This window comes from Mustelus asterias, chromosome 23, assembly GCF_964213995.1.
Source record: "Mustelus asterias chromosome 23, sMusAst1.hap1.1, whole genome shotgun sequence".
Classification (NCBI taxonomy): Eukaryota; Metazoa; Chordata; class Chondrichthyes; order Carcharhiniformes; family Triakidae; genus Mustelus; species Mustelus asterias.
Genome location: NC_135823.1, coordinates 37,670,385 through 37,691,781, shown reverse-complemented (window position 1 = coordinate 37,691,781; position 21,397 = coordinate 37,670,385). Strand labels below are relative to the sequence as shown.

The window sequence follows — 21,397 nt, the reverse complement described above, 5'->3', positions numbered from 1 at the left end:
CTCATTCCGCATCATCACTGAGAATAAAATTAAACAAGTACATATTCTGTCACAGCCCTTTCTGTCAGATTTTAAACAAAACTAAAGATCAGTAACAATTTCTTATCAAGACCAGCACCAGTTACCATGATGCCAAAACTTTCCCCACAACCCACCCCAGTCCCCATTATACTCCCTTCCCAACTCCATTGCTATCTCTCCCACTGTTCTTACACCAGCAGGGCAGCAGACAGTGATGTGAGCAGTCTAGTCTGGGTCTTACCAGTGGGACTGCACTGATCTGGATAAGCAGGTGTGACCCCTCTAGATCTCCGTACTGCAGTTGATAAGGCAGGTATGGGCTGTGGATTGCTGCAACCAGTTCTGTAACTTTCACCAAATTGGTCTCACCTGCAAATCAATGAAAAATAACAATTGCTTAAAGACGTGCTGCAATTTCCCAGAATCTGAAGGTATAAGCTTGAGGCAATAAGTATTTAAATTTTTTGTCCTGCATAAAGTGCTGAGTTTAATAAAGTAACAAAGTAGATACAAATTCCAGACTAGAATATGAGAACATAAGGAGTAGGAGTAGGCATTCAGTCCTTTGAGCCTGCACCTTCAAGTCCTTCACTGAGATCACTGCTGATTTTCTACTTCAGCACCATTTTCCTGCACTATCCCCATATGTATATTAAGAACAAAAGGATAGTAAGGGATAAAATTGGTCCTCTTGAAGATCGGAGTGGTCGGCTATGTATGGAACCAAAAGAAATGAGGGAGATATTAAATGGGTTTTTTGCATCCGTATTTACTAAGGAAACTGGCATGGAGTCTATGGAAATAAGGCAAACAAGTAGGGAGGTCATGGAACCTATACAGATTAAAGGGGAGGAGATGCTTGCTGTCTTGAGGCAAATCAGAGTAGATACATCCCCAGGACCGGACAGGGTATTCCCTCAGACCTTGAAGGAGACTAGTGTTGAAATTGCAGGGGCCCTGGCAGATATATTTAAAATGTCGGTATGCACGGGTGAGGTTCCAGATGATCGGAGGATAGCTCATGTTGTTCCGTTGTTTAAAAAAGGTTCAAAAAGTAATGCGGGAAATTATAGGCCGGTACGTTTGACGTCAGTAGTAGGTAAATTATTGGAAGGAGTATTGAGAGATAGGATCTACAAATATTTGGATAGACAGGGACTTATTAGGGAGAGTCAACATGGCTTTGTGCGTGGTAGGTCATGTTAAGGGTAGGTCGTACCTCACAAACCTTATTGAGTTCTTTGAGAAGGTGACCAAAGAGGTGGATGAGGGTAAAGCGGTTGATGTGGTGTATATGGATTTCAGCAAAGCGTTTGATAAGGTTCCCCATGGTAAGCTTTTGCAGAAAATACGGACACATGGGATTGAGGGTGATTTAGTGGTTTGGATCAGGAATTGGCTAGCTGTAAGAAAACAAAGGGTGGTGGTTGATGGGAAATATTCATCCTGGAGTTCAGTTACTAGTGGTGTACCGCAAGGATCTGTTTTGGGGCCACTGCTGTTTGTCATTTTTATTAATGACCTGGATGAGGGCGTGGAAGGATGGATTAGTAAATTTGCGGATGACACTAAAGTCGGTGGAGTTGTAGACAGTGCGGAGGGAAGTGGCAGGTTACAGAGGGAAGTGGCAGGTTACAGAGGGACATAGATAAGCTGCAGAGCTGGGCTGAGAGGTGGCAAATGGAGTTTAATGCGGAAAAGTGTGAGGTGATTCACTTTGGAAGGAGTAACAGGAATACAGAGTACTGGGCTAATGGTAAGTGGGGATGAACAGAGGGATCTGGGTGTCCATGTGCATAGATCCCTGAAAGTTGGCACCCAAGTTGATAGGGTTGTTAAGAAGGCGTACGGTGTGTTAGCTTTTATTGGTAGAGGGATTGAGTTTCGGAGCCAGGAGGTCATGCTGCAACTGTACAAAACTCTGGTGCGGCCGCATTTGGAGTATTGCGTACAGTTCTGGTCGCCGTATTATAGGAAAGATGTGGAAGTGTTGGAAAGGGTGCAGAGGAGATTTACCAGGATGTTGCCTGGTATGGTGGGAAAATCGTATGAGGAAAGGCTGAGGGGCTTGAGGTTGTTTTCGTTAGAGAGAAGAAGGTTAAGAGGTGACTTAATAGAGGCATACAAGATGATCAGAGGATTAGATAGGGTGGATAGTGAGAGCCTTTTTCCTCGGATGGTGTTGGCTAGCACGAGGGGACATAGCTTTAAATTGAGGGGTGAGAGATTTAGGACAGATGTTGGAGGTAGGTTCTTTACTCAGAGAGTAGTAAGGGCGTGGAATGCCCTGCCTGCAGCAGTAGTGGACTCGTCAACATTAAGAGCATTCAAATGGTTATTGGATAAACATATGGATGATATTGGAATAGTGTAGGTTAGATGGGCTTTAGATTGGTTCTACTGGTCGGCGCAACATTGAGGGCCGAAGGGCCTGTACTGCGCTGTAATGTTCTATGTTCTATGTTTAACCAATCTATTAGTTTTTCGAGGAGGTTACCAAGAAAGTGGACTTCAGTAAGGCCTTTGACAAGGTCCCGCATGGGAGGTTAGTCAGGAAGGTTCAGTTGCTACGTATACATGGAGAGGTAGTAAATTGGATTAGACATTGGCTCAATGGAAGAACACAGTAAGAAGTTTAACAACACCAGGTGAAGGGGCTTGGAGCTCCGAAAGCTTGTGTGGCTTTTGCTACCAAATAAACCTGTTGGACTTTAATCTGGTGTTGTTAAGCTTCTTACTGTGTTTACCCCAGTCCAACGCTGGCATCTCCACATCAATGGAAGAAGCCAGAGAGTGGTAGTGGAGGATTGCTTCTCTGAGTGGAGGCCTGTGACCAGTGGTGTGCCACAGGGATCAGTGCTGGGTCCATTGTTGTTTGTCATCTATATCAATGATCTGGATGATAATGTGGTAAATTGGATCAGCAAGTTTGCTGATGATACAAAGATTGGAGGTGTAGTGGACAGTGAGGAAGGTTTTCAAAGCTTGCAGAGGGATTTGGACCAGCTAGAAAAATGGGCTGAAAAGTGGCAGATGGAGTTTAATGCAGACAAGTGTGAGGTATTGCACTTTGGAAGGACAAACCAAGGTAGAACATACAAGGTAAATGGTAGGACACTGAAGAGTGCAGTAGAACAGAGGGATCTGGGAATACAGATACATAATTCCCTAAAAGTGGCGTCACAGGTAGATAGGGTTGTAAAGAGTGCTTTTGGTACATTGGCCTTTATAAATCAAAGTATTGAGTATAAGAGTTGGAATGTTATGGTGAGGTTGTATAAGACATTGGTGAGGCCGAATTTAAAGTATTGTGTGCAGTTTTGGCCACCTAATTACAGGAAGGATATTAATAAGGTTGAAAGAGTGCAGAGAAGGTTTACAAGGATGTTGCCGGGACTTGAGAAACTGAGTTACAGAGAAAGGTTGAATAGGTTAGGACTTTATTCCCTGGAGCATAGAAGAATGAGGGGAGATTTGATAGAGGTGTATAAAATTATGATGGGTATAGATAGGGTGAATGCAAGCAGGCTTTTTCCACTGAGGCTAGGGGAGAAAATAACTAGAGGACATGGGTTAAGGGTGAGGGGGGAAAAGTTTAAAGGGAATATTAGGGGGAGCTTCTTCACACAGAGAGTGGTGGGAGTTTGGAATGAGCTGCCAGATGAGGTGGTGAATGCCACCTTTTAACATTTAAGAAAAACTTGGACAGGTACATGGATGAGAGGGGTGTGGAGGGATATGGTCCAGGTGCAGGTCAGTGGGACTAGGCACAAAAATGGTTCAGCACAGGCAAGAAGGGCCAAAAGGCCTGTTTCTGTGCTGTAATGTTCTATGGTTCTATGCTTTGATGTTTTTAATATGTAGAAATCTCAGTCTTGAACATAAACCACAACAGAACCTCCACTGCCTCCGGAGCAGAGAATTCCAAAGCTTCACCACCCTCGGAGTGAAGAAATTCCTCCTCATCTCAGTCCTCAATGGTCTGCCCCTTATTCTGAGGCTGTGCCTCCTGGTTCTAGAATCCCCACAGCCAGGGTAAACGTCCTTCCTATATCTATCCTGTCAAGCCCTGTAAGAATTTTGTATGTTTGAAATCACCATTCATTCTTCTAAACTCCAGAGAATAAAATCCCAGTCTATTTATTCTGTCCTCATAGCACAATCGTATCATCCAGTAATTAAAGTTTAAAGTTTATTTATTAGTCACAAGTGAGGCTTACATTAACACTGCAATGGAGTTCCTGTGAAATTCCCCTAGTCGCCACACTCCGGTGCCTGTTCGGGTCAATGCACCTAACCAGCACGTCTTTCAGAATGTGGGAGGAAATTGAAGCACCCGGAGGAAACCCACGCAGACACGGGGAGAACGTGCAAATTCCACACAGACAGTGACCCAAGCCAGGAATCGAACCAGGGTCCTTGGCGCTGTGAAGCAGCAGTGCTAACCACTATGCTACCAGTTTGGTGAACCTATCTCTCTATGGCAAGTATATCTTTTCTGAGGTAAGGAGCAGTGAGACATCTTAACTCCTATACTCAAATCCTCTGGCAACAAAGGCCAACATATCATTTGCATACTCAATTGCCTATTATTCGATTATTAAGTCATTCAAAAAAACGGCGCAAATTTCTCCTGTTTTCAAGCTCTGACTGAGAATTATTTTGGTAAAATCACCCCCAAAGTATTCGGGTTTGGAGGGCCGAAGGGCCTGTTTCTGTACTGTACTTTTCTTTGTTCTTTGTATTTCTTTAGTTTCTCTGCTATTTCCTTATTCCCCATTATAAATTCTTTGACTCTACTTGTGATAGACCCATGTTTGTTTTTGCTAATCTTTTCCATTTTACATACCTATAGAAGCTTTTACAGTGTGTTTTTACTTTTTCACTAGTTTACTCTCGTATTCATTTGACTACCACAGTACAAACCATCGTCCTATGTCTTGGAAGGCGGCCGTTGTAAAGCACCATAATGTCAAGAAAGGATATAACGAGTGGCAAACAGGCAGAGGAGAGGATTGAACAAAGAAGCAGAAAAGGATTTACGACGATAGTGGAAGTTGTGTATAGGACCCGGGTAGCAATTGTGGTTTTAATAGGGATTTTAACTTCAAATAGGTTGGGATTAGCACACTAGCACATGTTAGAAGGGTTGCAAAGTTCCTGAATGTGAGTGGGATAGTTTTCTGTTGCAATATGTCAAAGAACCAACAAAGGAGTGTACCTTCTTAGATTTAGTAATGAGTAATAAGCCAGATTTAGCATGGAGTAATGAGCCATATTTAGCTAACAGCTCAACAGTGCATGAACATTTACCTCATAGCAATCATAATATAATCGAGTTCAATGTTGTGTTGAAAGAGAGAAATCTGAAACAACTAAGACTTTAGATTGAGGTAAGGCTGACTTCAATGGGATGAGACAGACACTGTCCATAGTAAACTGAGTAAATACGTTAATTGTCAGAATGACCAAAGATCAGTGGGAGGTGTTCAGAAATGTATTTAATGCCTTTTGGCTAAGATCAAGCGTAGTTTTGGCGTCCTGCACTTTGTTGAAGACATGGGGTTGCGCTGAGGTTTCATTTGAAGCAATTTTTTTAAAGCAGCATCTAGGCCTTTTGGCTAAGTTGCAAATGAGATCAAGCCTTGGAGAAGGTGCAATGCCTACTCCAATCAGCTTGGATCATGTAGATCAAGACCAAGGCAGGAAGTGGGATGCCTGTCTGTCTTGTCAGCTTGGATCTGGAATGTCTCACTTGCTGAGATTTTGAATTGGATTGAAACAAAAAAAAAATGTATTTAATGCGATATAAAACAAATTCATACCCCTTGGGGGCAAATACTCTACTTGCCAAAAAAAACAGCTATGGACAGATATAGAGGTAAGAGACAGCATAAAACTGAAAGCATTCAAAAAAATACAAATCCTAGTAAATGGGAAAGATACAAAGAACAAAGGGTCCCAAAACAGAAAGAGTTACAAAACGTGACTATAAAAAGAAACTTGCAAAGGAAATCAAAATCAACACAAAAATTACATTAGGAAAAAGTGTGGTCAACAGCAATAGGTGCCCCTTAAAAACTGACCATGCTGATCAACATAAGAAAATAACAGACACGCATATCTACAGTCGAAGAAGTGGTCAGCCTGTCAATGTCAGGGAATCACTAAAATTAACGTATCTAAAATAACCGATGAAGGAAATTAGTGGCACTAAAGGGTGACACATCTGCAGGACTAAATAGTTTCCAACCCAGGGTTTAAAAGAAGCAGCTGAGAACACTGCAAGTGCCCCAACTATAAACTTCTCAGTTCCTCAATTCGGCAACTGTTCCTCCAGATGGCAACAATGCATGTCACTCTGTTATTTAAGTGAGAGGGGGAACAGGGAATTATAGACCAGTTAGTTCAACATCTGTTGTTGGGAAACTACAAGAGTCTATAATTAAGAATAGGGTGACTGAACACCTTGAAACTTTTCAGCTGATCAAGAGATCGCCAGTTGAATTTGTAAAGGGTAAGGCATGTCTGGTGAATCTGACTGAATTTTTGGAAAAGGTGAAGAAAGTAGTGGATAGGTGAATGTCTATTCATATTGTTTATATGGCCTTCCTGAAAGCATTTTATAAAATCCCTCATTAGAAACTGTCAGCTAAAGTTGAAGCTCATGGAATTGAAGGCAAATTAATGAAATGGTTAGGAAATTGCTGAGTGGCAGGAGACAGAGACAATGGCCAGGTACTCTAGCTGACAGAATGTACCACGTGGTGTCCCAAAGTGTGCCAGCATTGACACTGACAACTGGGAGACTGTCACTGACGGGCATGACCTCTGGAGGCTGACTGACTGGTAGTGCATTGGAAGAGGCAAGCAGTAATGCCTGTGTAACTACCTCAACTAGTAACTGTATTCATCGATACTTAGGTGATGAGATAGAAAACCGTATACCCAAATTTGCTGATGACACAAAGACAGATGACATTGTAAAGCAGTGCAGAAGAAATCATAATTACAAAATGATATTGATGGATTCAGTGAATGGACAAAACAGTGGCAAATGGATTTCAATGTAAGTAAATATAAAATCATCCACTTTGGACCAGGAAAGAGCAGACAGGGTACTTTTTCATTGGTAAAAAGCTAGAGACAGTGGAGATGCAAAATGATTGGATGTCGATACATAAATCATTGAAATATTCTAAACAAGTATAGTACTGCTGTGCAGAGGGACCTGGGTGTCCTTGTGCAGGAATCTCAAGGAATTGGTTTGCAGGTGCAGCAGGTAATTAAGAAGGTAAATGGAATTTTGTCCTTCATTGCTAGAGGGATGGAGTTTAAAAACAACGAGGTTATGTTGCAGCTGTATAAGGTGCTGGTGAGGCCACACCTGGGGTACTGTGTACAGTTCTGGTCTCCTTACTTGAGAAAGGATATACTGGCACTGGAGGGGGTACAGAGGAGATTCACTAGGTTGATTCCAGAGTTGAGAGGGTTGGCTTATGAGGAGAGACTGAGTAGACTGGGGCTATACTCATTGGAATTTAGAAGAATGAGGGGAGATCTTATAGAAACATATAAGATTATGAAGGGAGTAGATAAGATAGAAGCAGGGAAGTTGTTTCCACTGGCGGGTGAAACTAGAACTAGGGGGCATAGCCTCAAAATAAGGGAAAGCAGATTTAGGACTGAGTTGAGGAGGAACTTCTTCACAAAGGGTTGTGAATCTGTGGAATTCCCTGCTCAGTGAAGCAGTTGAGGCTTACTCATTGAATGTTTTTAAGGCAAGGATAGATAAAAAATTTTAACAGTAAAGGTCTTGAGGGTTATGGGGAGCAGGCGGGTAAGTGGAGCTGAGTCCACAAAAAGATCAGCCATGATCTTATTGAATGGCGGAGCAGGCTCGAGGGGCCAGATGGCCTACTCCTGCTCCTAGTTCTTATGTTCTTATGTAGAAAGTAATTAATAGGCTAATGAATGCTGGCCTTTATAGGACTAGAGCGAATACAAGCGATAGAAGTCATGTTTTTTTTAAAAAGCCCTGGTTAGATTACACCTGTAGTACGATGAGCAGTTCTGGGCTCCATGCCTTGGAGGTACTACAGTGTAGATTTACGAGAATAATACTTGGACTCTAGGTGTTAGGTTACAATAAGAGTTTACAAAAATTAGGGTTGTATGTCCTGCAGTTTAGAAAATTAAGAGATGATTTGATCAATGCTTTCAAGATATTAAGGATAGATAGAGAAAAAATATTTCTGCTGATTGGGGAGACTAGGTCCAACTTTTTAGTGATGTTTACCCTGGACATCCAAATCCTTTGGGTGTTCACAGCTCCTAGTCTCTCACCATCATGAATATATTTAAGTTTGTCTTTCTCAGATCCCAAGTCACTTGTCACATTTCCTCTACATTAAACTCTGCCCACCCTAGAGCCCATTCACTAGAGCCCATTCACTAGAGCCCATTCACTAGAGCCCATTCACTAGAGCCCATTCACTAGAGCCCATTCACTAGAGCCCATTCACTAGAGCCCATTCACTAGTCTGTCCTTGTCTGTTTGTAGCACGTTTCACTAACCCACACAATTTTCTGTGCCTTTTTAAAATTTGTTCTCTGGATGTGGGTGTCATTGGCAAGGTCAGCATTTATTACCCATTCCTAATTGACATTGAGAAGGTGGGAGTGAGACACCTCCTTGAATACAAATAAGTGCTTAGGAGGGCAGTTAAGAGTCAACGATGTTGATTTGGGTCTGAAGTCACAGACAGGTCAGACTGGGTAAAGACAGCAGATTTCCATCCCTAAAGAGCATTAATGAACAAAATGGGATTTTACAACCATTTGTAGTTTCGTGGTCCTGATTACTGACATTAACTTTTAATGAATTAATTGAATTTTAATTCCTCATTTGCCAAGGTGGGATCTGAATTGTCTCGGGATTATTAATCTAGACTTCTGGATCACTGGTCTAGTAACATAGCCGCAATGCTGGCATTCTCCATAACTTAATGTTGTCTGCAAACGTGGATATGGAACATTGTTCCTTGATCCAATTGAGTGTAAAACTGAAACCCCAATATAGATTCCTGAAGAACACCAATCGTCACATTCAGCACACTGCTAAAGCTGCATCTGAATTGGTCCAAAGGTTCTGCAGGAATCCCCATGGTGAAGATTCTCTGTACCTTATACAAGGTCGAGAAGTTGTGTGGAACAAGGCACCTTTGAAACAGGCAATTGAAACAATGCTCCAGGTGCATCAGGGATTAAGTGACTGGAGGGTAAATCCACCAGTCCTGCACAGCTAATGGGAGCTGTAGTCAAACTGCTGGATTGGTGGGAACAGGGCTGTGACAAGCAGTGGCTTGTCTTCCACCTGGCATTTCCCTCCGGAAGCAGGAGACCAGTGTGAATTTACAACGATCTATAACGAAGGGATAGGTTCTGCTGGTTGTCCTGTTCCTCAGAATTCTTCTAATCCAAGTGGAGAGTTACTCAATGGCTTGCATCTTCTAGGATTTGCTGTGTCAGATTTGGAGGGTACCCCAAGGATGCACTGGGGAATCCTGGACAGTTGTGCTGCTCTGAGAACCATCTGACAAAGTGATTTAAATCACTAACTTCAAACGATTCTGCCAATGTTGTGCTGACAGCTACTCTGAAAAAGTTAGGAGCAATAAAACCATTTCTAACTTCAGCATAACTTTTTTAAACAGCCAGATGGGTTCCCACATAGGACACAACCACACTCGCAACCTCACAGGAGATTCCCCCACCCCAACTAAGCATCCCCTCCCCACCAAACCTGACCTGGTTGAACCCCACCTGACCTCCCTATGACCCAAGCCAATCCCCTTTAACTTGACCCAAGCCTCATCTCCTGACCTGATCTGAGCTGCAACCCCTCCAACCTAAACATCTACTCTCTCCCCCCCCCTCCCCCCCCAACCCCGGGCTCCCCCCCCCCCCCCAACCCCGGGCTCCCCCCCCCCCCCCCCCCCCACCCCGGGCCCCCGCCCCTCCCCCAACTGAATGTTGTCCGCCTGCCCATTTCTTCACAGGCTCACCCAATGTCAAACAACCCCACCCTTCCCCAATATCCAATGCTCTAAATCCCAGCCACTTACCTTCCCCCTATCCTATTATTTTCATTTGGACATTAAAACTCACCTGCTTTACAACATTAAAAAGGCTGCGTGTCCTCGTTTGTTGCCATTCTTCTGACCTCTCACACTCGAAACAGGGACCCGCTGTGCTGCATGAATCACACCCGGCCTGAGTCAGGGAGGTTGGGCGAGATAACTGAGTACAGAATGGCAATCTGACACCGACTGCCACTCCAAGGAAGTTATGACCCAATATATTGTCCTTTAGGTATGTCCCCCCCTTAAGCCTGCTATTCCTGTAGGATGCCAGATTCAGTGTGCCAACATACCTAGGTGTGGAAGCATTGCGGCCTCCAGGCCCTTAGCAAAGTGAACAGTACTGCCGTGGAGATCCAGTAGCATCTGAAGCTTGTCCTCCAGGCTTGCTCTCTCCATTGCTGTGCTGAGGCAAACGGGGATTGATGGAACGATAGCCCCCAGGGTCTGGATCTGTAGCACAGTAACAATCTCACAGGGGTTCCTGAAGACCTGGCCAACATAAAGACTTTTTTTTAGCGATAGTGAATTTCATATAAAAGCAATGACTGCAGCATGTAATGTATGGGACGTATCACAGCACAGAAACAAGCCATTCGACCCAAAATGTGTATGCTGGCATTTATTCTTCACACAAGACTCCTGCATCCCTCACCTTATCAGCATATCCACTTATTTCTTTCTCTCTCAATTGTTTATCGAGCTTTCCCTTAAATCTATCAATGCAATTCACCTAAAATACTCCACATGGCAGTGAATTTGTTCAAGATACGATGCCTATCTGTTTTATAGATAAAACCAACAGCCATGACTCAATAGACAGAATTTTCATCTGAGTCATCAAGTCAAATATTCAAGTCACACCCCAGAGAATTAAACACATAATCTAAATTGCCACCCTAGTGCAGTACTGAGGGAGTGTGGTACTGTCAGAGCTGCCAACTTTTGGATGAGATGAGAAAATAGGACCCCACCCATCTTCCTGAAGAACAACAGGCTGGTTCACCCTAGTATTTTACTCAATACGTATCTAACATTACATAATAATAGTGACTACACTTCTAAAGTACATAATTTGCTGTACAGGCCTCGAGACATTTTGAAATTGTGGAAAACACTTATAACTGAAAGTTACACATAAGCTTCTGATACAAGTGCAGTATCTAAAATATGAGTTCTTGTGGCACAATCGTAATGCCCCTAACTCTGAAGCAGAAGTTCCAGGTCAGTGTCAAACTCTGAGACTTGAGGGCCACGGAAGGGGCATTCATAACATGGTCAATAGGCTGATTATCACCTTTGGCAGATGATAAGAGTGGGAGAGTCTCCAGGTCAGCTAGAAGCTGCAGAAGGCAATGGCAAACCACTACAGTACCTTGCCAAGCATATCCATGGACCAACACATGGAAATCCATGGTTGCCAACACCATTTTAGGGCATGACACCTAAAGAGAGAGAGTATCTAAAATCATTGACCAAACCAGTCCCTCAAGTTCTTTCTTGAAGATGACTTTAAAGTATTGTTGACTAGAAAGTCTCTGGTTGTTAAAGGGTTAAAACCTCTGATTTTCTTTTCTGCTTTTAATAAGACCCTGGGAACTAATTATTTTTAATTTTGCCTTTGGGGAACACGATTTCAACAGGTTGTTGATTATTCATTTGTCTGGGGTTTTTTGTGAATGTACTGTATGTTATTTAAAAGGTTTCCTAACCGCAAAGAGTCACAACTTTTCCTGGTGTTTGTAATGAAATGTTGTGTTCTCACATTTTTTAGTGTGCCTGTGTACAAACACACACATGAAAATGTAGAAATTACTGATGACACTTTGAATGGATTGTGATAGCGACCAAGGAATGCCAAAAGTACAGCCAATGTGTTGCTAACCTAATCACACAGAGCAAGAATTTACTGGCCCCTGGGCGACAGGCTAGGAGGCATTGGGGTGGGGGTTTATAAAATGTTGGGGAGGCAGGTCAGGGGGTTTCCCCATCACAGTCCCCCTCCCCTGCCGGCCATTTTAACAGCGATGGGAATGGCAGTGGCTTGGCTACCCATTGACTTTAGGAAAATGTAACCGACTGAAGGCCCAGTTGAGGGCCATCTACCAGGGCAGCTGGTGGTGTGGCCACCTCTCTCTGTGTTGCTACTGAGGATGTGTGGCTGGCAGCCCTCCAATCAGGCTGCATGCAGAGCCAGCCCAGTGTCCTTCATTGAATGGTGGGCCTAGAGGCAGCTGTTTAAGATGTTGTCGCTGGGAAGATCGTCACTGCAGTTCCACCGCCCGCCTGCGCAGTCTCAGGACAGACATATGAACCTGATGACAGAACTTACCCTTTTCTCAGAAATCCCGGCCATGTAAAGAGGGAATACATTTGAGGAGTTCGTACATGGTATGAAAACACACTCTGCCACCATGCAAAATGAGAGATCGATACAGTAAGAGATGCAAAGCCTCTGCCTCAACCAGTCCCCGTGGCACGCTCCAACAGCCTTGTGTGGAAAGAAATTTCTCCTAAACTCTCTTCTCACTCATGGTGATAAAAATTGATGATCCCTCTTCATTGCCTAATGGAAACACTGCCTCCCTAAAAGAATCATAGAATCCCTACAGTACAGAAGGAGGCCATTCAGTCCATCGAGTCTGCACCGACTCGCCAACAATGTATCTAACCCTTTCCCGTAAATCCACGGATTTACCCTACTAACCTACACATCTTGCGGCACTAAAGGGTAATTTTAGCATGGGCAATCCACCTAAGCTGCATATCTTTGGGCTGTGGAAGGAAACCGGAGCACCCAGAGGAAACCCATGCAGACACGGGGAAAATGTGCAAACTCCACACAATCACCCAAGGCCAGAATTGAACCAGAGTCCCTGGTGCTATGTGGCAACAGCACTAACCCCATTCTACCAAAACTCTTCAGAATTTTAAAACCTCTATTGAATCTTCCTTCAGTTTCCTCTCCTCCAGTGCAAGTTATCATTTTCTCAAATCATATCTCCTAACTCTAGATTCTTGGTATCACCCTGGAATAAAATGCTACAGTACAGAAGGAGGCCTATTTTATATTCTATGCCTTCCAATTATAGAGCCCCGAAATGTTACTGGCTGCTTCTAATAGTTTTACAGACCTGCATTCTCACTTTCAGGGAATTCTGCATTTGAATCCCTGGGTCTCTAATTATCCTTACTCCTGAGTGTCTTTCCATTGAGTAGATACTTTCATTCCCTTAATTTTCTTATCATACACTAAAATGCACCGGGTTTCTCACTGTGCTAACCAATGTCTTCCTTCAATCTTTCATAATCCTCTTCATTGTTTGCAAACTCACCTCTTATCAAAACCCTTGTGAAAAATCAACACACACCACATCATTACTTTATCTATCTTATCGGTCATTTTTGCAAGCAAAAACTCTACTCAATTTGTCAAAAGCTTTGAGAATTGATAAAGTCTTGCCATAAATCCAAAGTCCTTTATTGCTTCTGTGGGCGGCATGTTGATTCAAATCTATCCACTTTGTGATTGTGTCTTTGTTCCTCTCCTCTAACTTCCTGCTATCCCCACCCTTTTCAAAATACCTTCTCGGAACATGAGCACCACTAGTTAGGTCAGCAATTACTGCCCATCCCTAGTTGGCGTGAGAATATGGGAGCAAGTTTGCTTGAAATGCTGGGAATAATTTCATGCAAATTCCAGACTACTTCCAATTCAAAGTCAAGTCAGTGTGGGACTGGAGCCACTTATGGGCCCAGAATGGGTAAAAATGGCAGATTTCCTTCCATAAAGGAATATTAGTGAACCAGTTGGGTTTTTTTTAAAAACACCAACCTGATAGCTTGATCATCACTTCTACTGAGACCAGCTTTTTAATTCCAGTTATTTAAAAACCTGAACTCAAACGTTTTTTGAAGGGATAACCAAGAAGGTAGATGAGGGCAGTGCAGTTGATGTTGTCTACATGGGCTTTAGTAAAGCCTTTGACAAGGTACCGCATGGTAGGCTGTTGCATAAGGTTAAATCTCACTGGATTCAGGGTGAGGTAGCCAAATGGATACAAAATTGGCTTGATGACTGAAGATAGAGGGTAGTTGTAGAGGGTTGTTTTTCAAACTGGAGGCCTGTGACCAGCGGTGTGCCTCAGGGATCAGTGCTGGGTCCATTATTTTTTTATTATTTATATTAATGATTTGGATGAAAATTTAGGAGGCATGGTTAGTAAGCTTGCAGATGACGCCAAGATTGATGGCATAGTGGACAGCGAAGAATGTTATCTAGGGTTGCAACGGGATCTTGATTAATTGGGCCAGTGGGCTGATGAATGGCAGATGGAGTTTAATTTAGTTAAATGCGAGGTGATGCATTTTGGTAGATTGAACCAGGACAGGACCTACTCAGTTAATGGTCAGGTGTTGGGGAGAGTTATAGAACAAAGAGATCTAGGAGTACAGGTTCATTGCTCCTTGAAAGTGGAGTCACAGGTGGACAGGGTGGTGAAGAAGGCATTCGGCATGCTTGGTTTCATTGGCCAGAACATTGACTACAGGAGTCGAGACGTCTTGTTGAAGTTCTACAAGACTTTAGTCAGGCCACACTTGGAATACTGTGTACAATTCTGGTCACCCTATTATAGAAAGGATATTATTAAACTAGAAAGAGTGCAGAAAAGATTTACTAGGATGCTATCAGGACTTGATGGTTTGAGTTATAAGGAGAAGCTGGATAGACTGGGACTTTTTTCTCTGGAGCATAGGAGGCTGAGGGTTGATCTTATAGAGGTCTATAAAATAATGAGGGGCATAGATCAGCTTGATAGTCAATATTTTTTCCCAAAGGTAGGGGAGTCTAAAACTAGAGGGCATAGGTTTAAGGTGAGGGGGGAGAGATACAAAAGGGTCCACAGGGCCAGTTTTTTCACACAGAGGGTGGTGAGTGTCTGGAACGAGCTGCCAGAGGTAGTGGTAGAGGCGGGTACAATTTTGTCTTTTAAAAAGCAGTTAGACAGTTACATGGGTTGGATGGGTATATGGGCCAAACTTGGGCAACTGGGACTAGCTTAGTGGTTTAAAAAAAAAAGTGGCATAGACAAGTTGGGCCGAAGGGCCTGTTTCCATGCTATAAACCTCTATGACTCTAAAGAACACACTGTGGAATTATTACATGGATTCTGAGACTAATAACAGAATCAATACCCCTACTTGGAATTCAAATCCGCCCCCTCTGGGGCATTTTATGAGGGGAAAGGTGCTTTATATTGTGCATCTGCCTTCTCCTGTTAATTCCAGATTTCTTTTAACTTGCAGCTTCCAAATAGAAATCATCCCATGGTTCTTCTCTCTCATATGTCCGTACAGGTATGGAAAGACTTCCTTGTTAATTGGCCTTTTGCAGCCTCAGGATGTCCCAAAGAACTTTGATGCCAAGAAAATGCATCTGAAACCAATGTAACGTAGAAAATGTGCTCTTGTCACTGTTGTGCCTACCTGGCTTATGTGTTCTTGACACTGGATTGCCTGGCTGGATTACGTGCTCTAGTCAGGCGTGGGATTTGAACCTTCTGAGTGCTTCCCCTTTATTTCTCATCCTATGTCTACGTACAGGTAAAGTTCCGGTCAAAGACTTAATTCCCTGTTAATTTGAGTCTTGACCACGGATGACTGCCCTAAATAAGTTGCCTGCAGTTATGGAACACAGCATGCAAGATCCGTAGATATTTTAACTGACATTTCTCATTTATTGCTTTTCAGAAGTAATGTTTAATCTGATAGCACAAATTTATTCTTGGAAACTGATCGGAGATAAGGCAGAACATTTAATACATTTGTAACAAATCGTACTGGACTGGAGACTATACCCTCTGGGAAACAATTAAAAGGGAAGGTAAGAATTTTAACAAATGCTTGACTGAGCAGGGTGGAATATTTCCTTTAAAGGGTATGAAATAAAACACCAGGGAGTGCAAATCGACACCTAAATCCAGAAATAAAATCTCAACTACAGGAATCATCATCCCCCTTACACTCACTTTCCAAACTGCTGCATCCAGCTGTCCATCTGATTTGTATACCCAACTCTTCATTACTAGTTTTCTCCATGGTTCCCCTATATATATATACACACACACACCCATCAAACAAAATGGGGAAAATGTAGTTGCTGCAGTGTACAGGAACTTCTTGAAAGCCTTTGGAAGTGTATTACCAGAGTGAGTGAATGAAGCAGAGCCCATGCCAACATCTTACGGATAAATAGAACATAGAACAGTACAGCACAGAACAGGCCCTTCGGCCCACGATGTTGTGCCGAGCTTTATCTGAAACCAAGATCAAGCTATCCCACTCCCTATCATCCTGGTGTGCTCCATGTGCCTATCCAATAACCGCTTAAATGTTCCTAAAGTGTCTGACTCCACTATCACTGCAGGCAGTCCATTCCACACCCCAACCACTCTCTGCGTAAAGAACCTACCTCTGATATCCTTCCTGCATCTCCCACCACGAACCCTATAGTTATGCCCCCTTGTAATAGCTCCATCCACCCGAGGAAATAGCCTTTGAAGGATTGAAGGAAATGATTGAAGGAAAGCGTGATAAAGAAATATGGAACAGTACAGGCACATGGGATTAGACTATCCCTCACGTGGACGATGAAGACCACTGATGTCCATGCCTGGAATGGCGGTGAGTGATGGGTGGTGACCTTATCTGGAAAAACTGAAAGTGATAGGGTGATGATCATGTTTTGTTCAGTGTTATATTAAATTATGTGAGAGAGCACAAGACCAGATAAGAGGCAGTGACGTTCAAATGGTGTAAGCAAAGCTCACATTTGCTCGTGGTGGTCAATCTACAACAGTCAAGAGTAGGAACTCTGGTCAATTTTATTTCACACTCTGAACTAAGCTTGAGGCAGTTTTTCAGGATCCTAATCCCAACCTCAGTTGGTCAACCAGTTCAGCATAGGTCACGGATTGAGACAGGAATACCCCAGATTAGCTGTGGTTCACTTATCGTTCCAAGAGGGGGCAGCAGGGCTGGGCACGCACAGGGCTGGGTGTAGACGGAAACTACTGAAATCTCCAGCTGAAAATTCAGGGACTTGAAGAACAGGAGAGAGAGAATAAAGAGAGCCAAACACTAAGCACATTCAGAACACTACAACACCAGAAAACAACCAGTTCACAGGTTGTCATTAAACAAATTCCACAAACGCATTCCAGTGATTAATGGGACTTGATATCTGCATCAGTTCAGAAGCTAAATTGACAAGGTGTTGTTCTTTTTACTGTTATGGGAACATAAAACGAGGCACATTGCGATACCTGCAGCTAGCTGAGAACTATTCTGCCCTTGCACAATTTCACTTAACATTTTGGAGCTGTAATGCCCTCATCAATAAGAGGCACGTAACTGCTGTAAATTTTCCCTCTCCTTCACAGCCACAGTCCCCTCCAGCCAATTCCAGCAGTAAAGGAAAACAACACTTACTTTCCTGGGTCCATAGCTGCCCTGGCATTGCGGTTCAGTCCTGCTGGGATATACTGCAACTCACCTCCCGACTCCCCAAAACCTGGCCACCATCTATCAAGCGCAAGTCAGGAAGACAATGAAACACTTGCCGATTTGTGTGTAGTCCAATAACACTCAAGAAGCTTGACACCATCTAGCACAAAGCAATCCACTTGATCAGCACTCACTCATCATCTTAAACATTCACTCCCTCCACCATTGATGCACTGTAACAATAGTGTATATACAATGCAGCAACTCGCCAAGGCACCTTCAACAACACCTTCCAAACCCATTCATTCTTTCACCTCGAAGATGGGGTACAGATGTATGAGAACATCACTTCCTGAAAGTTACCTTCCAAGTTACACACCATCCTGACTTGGAACTACATCAGCATTCTTTCAACATCACGGAGTCAAAATCCTGAAACTTCATCCCAAACAGCACTGTGGTGTACCTACACTAGATGGACTGCAGCAATTCAAGAAGGAAGCTCCCCATCACCTTCTGGAAAGCAATTTGGGAGGGCGCGCGGGCCGGCAAGCGAGGGCACGCGGGCACGCGAGGGATGGCGCGCGGGCACGCGAGGGATGGTGTGCAGACATGCGATTGTGGAAGTTTGTTGCAGAAACCCAGCTGCCTCACGAATGTACTTCTGTGAAAGGATCTTGCACCCTGAGCTGATCTGGGCCAAACGATGACTGCAGTTTCACACTACATGGCTGATTCATAAATCCCAGGGAACAATTAATGGGCAATAAATGCTGCTCTTGCTGGTGTCACCAGTATCCCAGAACTATTTGTTTCAAAATAACGTACTCCCTCTAGTGGCAAGAATATACTTTTGACCCATGGCACTATTTTGAAAAATAGGGAGTGCTGCTCTGAAAAACTGCACTATAATAATGTTGCATCTACAGTAATACACCATTATGCCAGATTAAGAAAATTATGGTACAAGTAACCTATGACACCATAATCTATTGCTCTGCTGTTACCCTTGTCAAAACAGCAAGAGGTTTATGCTAGGACTGGTTTTTGATATTTATTCCTCAACCACTAACACTAAAACAGATTGTATGGGTCATTTATCACACTGCTAGTTGTGGGAGCTTGCTGTGTTTAAATTGTTTGTTACATTTCCTACATTACAACAGTAACTATCAAACTTCCCTGTAAAGATTTGAGTGGACAGCCAGTTTTTCCAATGCATGGTCGCTTTAAATATTCCACAGCTGCAGAGTTGAAGGTGGAACAAGGCCTCTATGGTACCTTCCAGGCTACTGCACGGTACACACATGTGCGACTTAGCAGGAACATTGGTAACTACACTTTAAAAGTACTTCGTCAGCTGTAGAGAGCTTTAGAACATCCGGAAATTGTGAAAGGCGCATCAGAAAAGCAAGATATTTTTTTCTTTATGTGAGTGTGGGCCTTTATTCATTTGTAGGCTTGGGTATTACCTGACTGGTCCACTGTAGCTGGGAGTGCCATGTTGCCAGCAGAGTATCGTAGAACTCAGTTAGCTGGTGATTGAGACTGAGGTCACTCTGACAAAGCTCCTGCCACACAGAGACCAGCTGACTCTGAAGAATGCAAAAAATAAATTCAACTAAAGGAATGGTATAATACGAGTTATTGCAATAAACAGCACAAACCCAGCCCCGAATGCACCCTCGGCACAATTACAGCTTATTTCACATCTTTACTTCCTTAACCTCCCTGTGCCCCACTCCAGTAAGGGGCTGTCAGGCAGTCTATAATTCTTGCAATGCACAGGTATTAATGACTCTGAGGAGAGACTGAACGTATAGACAGGGCATGAATAAAGGGACACACTGAATTAACACCATCCCCCTCCAATTCACAGCTCACCACTCCTGAAGGTGCTAGCAAGGGGCTATGACACATGAGGCTAGAACATAGGCTGGCACATGGGGTTCAGACAGAGGTGGGTAGGGCTTACTGAGGGCCACCCAGGGACAGGTGGGGCTCACACAGGGACAGGTGGGCTCACTCTGGGATAGATGGGGTTCACAAGAGACTTACCCAGGACATACGAGGTTCGTGGGGGGTTCACCCAGGGACAAATGGGGGTTCACGGAGGATGCTCACACAGGGACAGGTGGGGTTCACGGGGGGTTCACACAGGGACAGGTGGGGTTCGCACAGGTACTCACACAGGGACAGGTGGGGTTCACGGGGGGATCACACAGGGGCAGGTGGGGTTCACGAGGGGTTCATACAGGGACAGGTGGGGTTCGCACAGGTACTCACACAGGGACAGGTGGGGTTCACGGGGGGTTCACACAGGAATAGGTGGGGTTCACACAGGTACTCACACAGGGACAGGTGGGGTTCGCTGGGGCTCGCACAGGGACATAGAATATAGAACATTACAGCGCAGTACAGGCCCTTCGGCCCTCAATGTTGCGCCGACCTGTGAAACCAATCTAAAACCCATCTATCCTACACTATTCCAATATCATCCATATGTTTATCCAATGACCATTTAAATGCGCTTAATGTTGGCGAGTCCACTACTGCTGCAGGCAGGGCATTCCACGCCCTTACTACTCTCTGAGTAAAGAACCTACCTCTGACATCTGTCCTATATCTCTCACCCCTCAATTTAAAGCTATGTCCCCTCATGCCAGCTATCACCATCCGAGGAAAAAGGCTCTCACTGTCCACCCTGTCTAATCCTCTGATCATCTTGTATGCCTCTATTAAGTCACCTCTTAACCTTCTTCTCTCTGACGAAAACAACTTCAAGTCCCTCAGCCTTTCCTCATAAGACCTTCCCACCATACCAGGCAACATCCTAGTAAATCTCCTCTGCACCCTTTCCAATACTTCCACATTCTTCCTATAATACGGCGACCAGAACTGTACGCAATACTCCAAGTGCGGCCGCACCAGAGTTTTGTACAGCTGCAACATGACCTCCTGGCTCTGAAACTCAATCCCTCTACCAATAAAAGCTAACACTCCGTACGCCTTCTTAACAACCCTATCAACCTGGGTGCCAACTTTCAGGGATCTATGCACATGGACACCGAGATCTCTCTGTTCATCCACACTACCAAGTATCTTACCATTAGCCCAGTACTCTGTATTCCTGTTACTCCTTCCAAAGTGAATCACCTCATACTTTTCCGCATTGAACTCCATTTGCCACCTCTCAGCCCAGCTCTGCAGCTTATCTATGTCCCTCTGTAACCTGCAGCATCCTTCCATACTGTCCACAACTCCACCGACTTTAGTGTCATCAGCAAATTTACTAACCCATCCTTCTACGCCCTCATCCAGGCATTTATAAAAATGACAAACAGCAGTGGCCCCAAAACAGATCCTTGTGGTACACCACTAGTAACTGAACTCCAGGATGAACATTTCCCATCAACCACCACCCTCTGTCTTCTTACAGCTAGCCAATTCCTGATCCAAACCGCTAAATCACCCTCGATCCCATGCCTCCGTATCTTCTGCAATAGCTTACCGTGGGGAACCTTATCAAACGCTTTACTGAAATCCATATACACCACATCAACTGCTTTACCCTCATCCACCTCTTTGGTCACCTTCTCAAAGAACTCAATAAGGTTTGTGAGGCACGACCTACCCTTCACAAAACCGTGTTGACTATCCCTAATCAAATTATTCCTTTCTAGATAATTATAAATCCTATCTCTTATAATCCTTTCCAAAACTTTGCC

The 21,397-nt window shown here is 43.8% G+C and overlaps 1 protein-coding gene across 3 annotated transcripts in view; it reads right to left on the bottom strand.

Moving 5' to 3' along the window:
* Nucleotides 1-21,397, bottom strand: part of cog7 (component of oligomeric golgi complex 7) — a 62,611-nt gene that overhangs the window by 20,233 nt on the left and 20,981 nt on the right. For all 3 annotated transcript variants that reach the window (XM_078240339.1, XM_078240340.1, XM_078240341.1), the window contains exons 7-9: nucleotides 19,142-19,264; nucleotides 10,457-10,655; nucleotides 263-390 (exon numbers count right to left, since the gene is read on the bottom strand). In XM_078240339.1, the coding sequence (XP_078096465.1) occupies nucleotides 263-390; nucleotides 10,457-10,655; nucleotides 19,142-19,264 (450 nt within the window). The remainder of the gene's footprint in view (nucleotides 1-262; nucleotides 391-10,456; nucleotides 10,656-19,141; nucleotides 19,265-21,397) is intronic.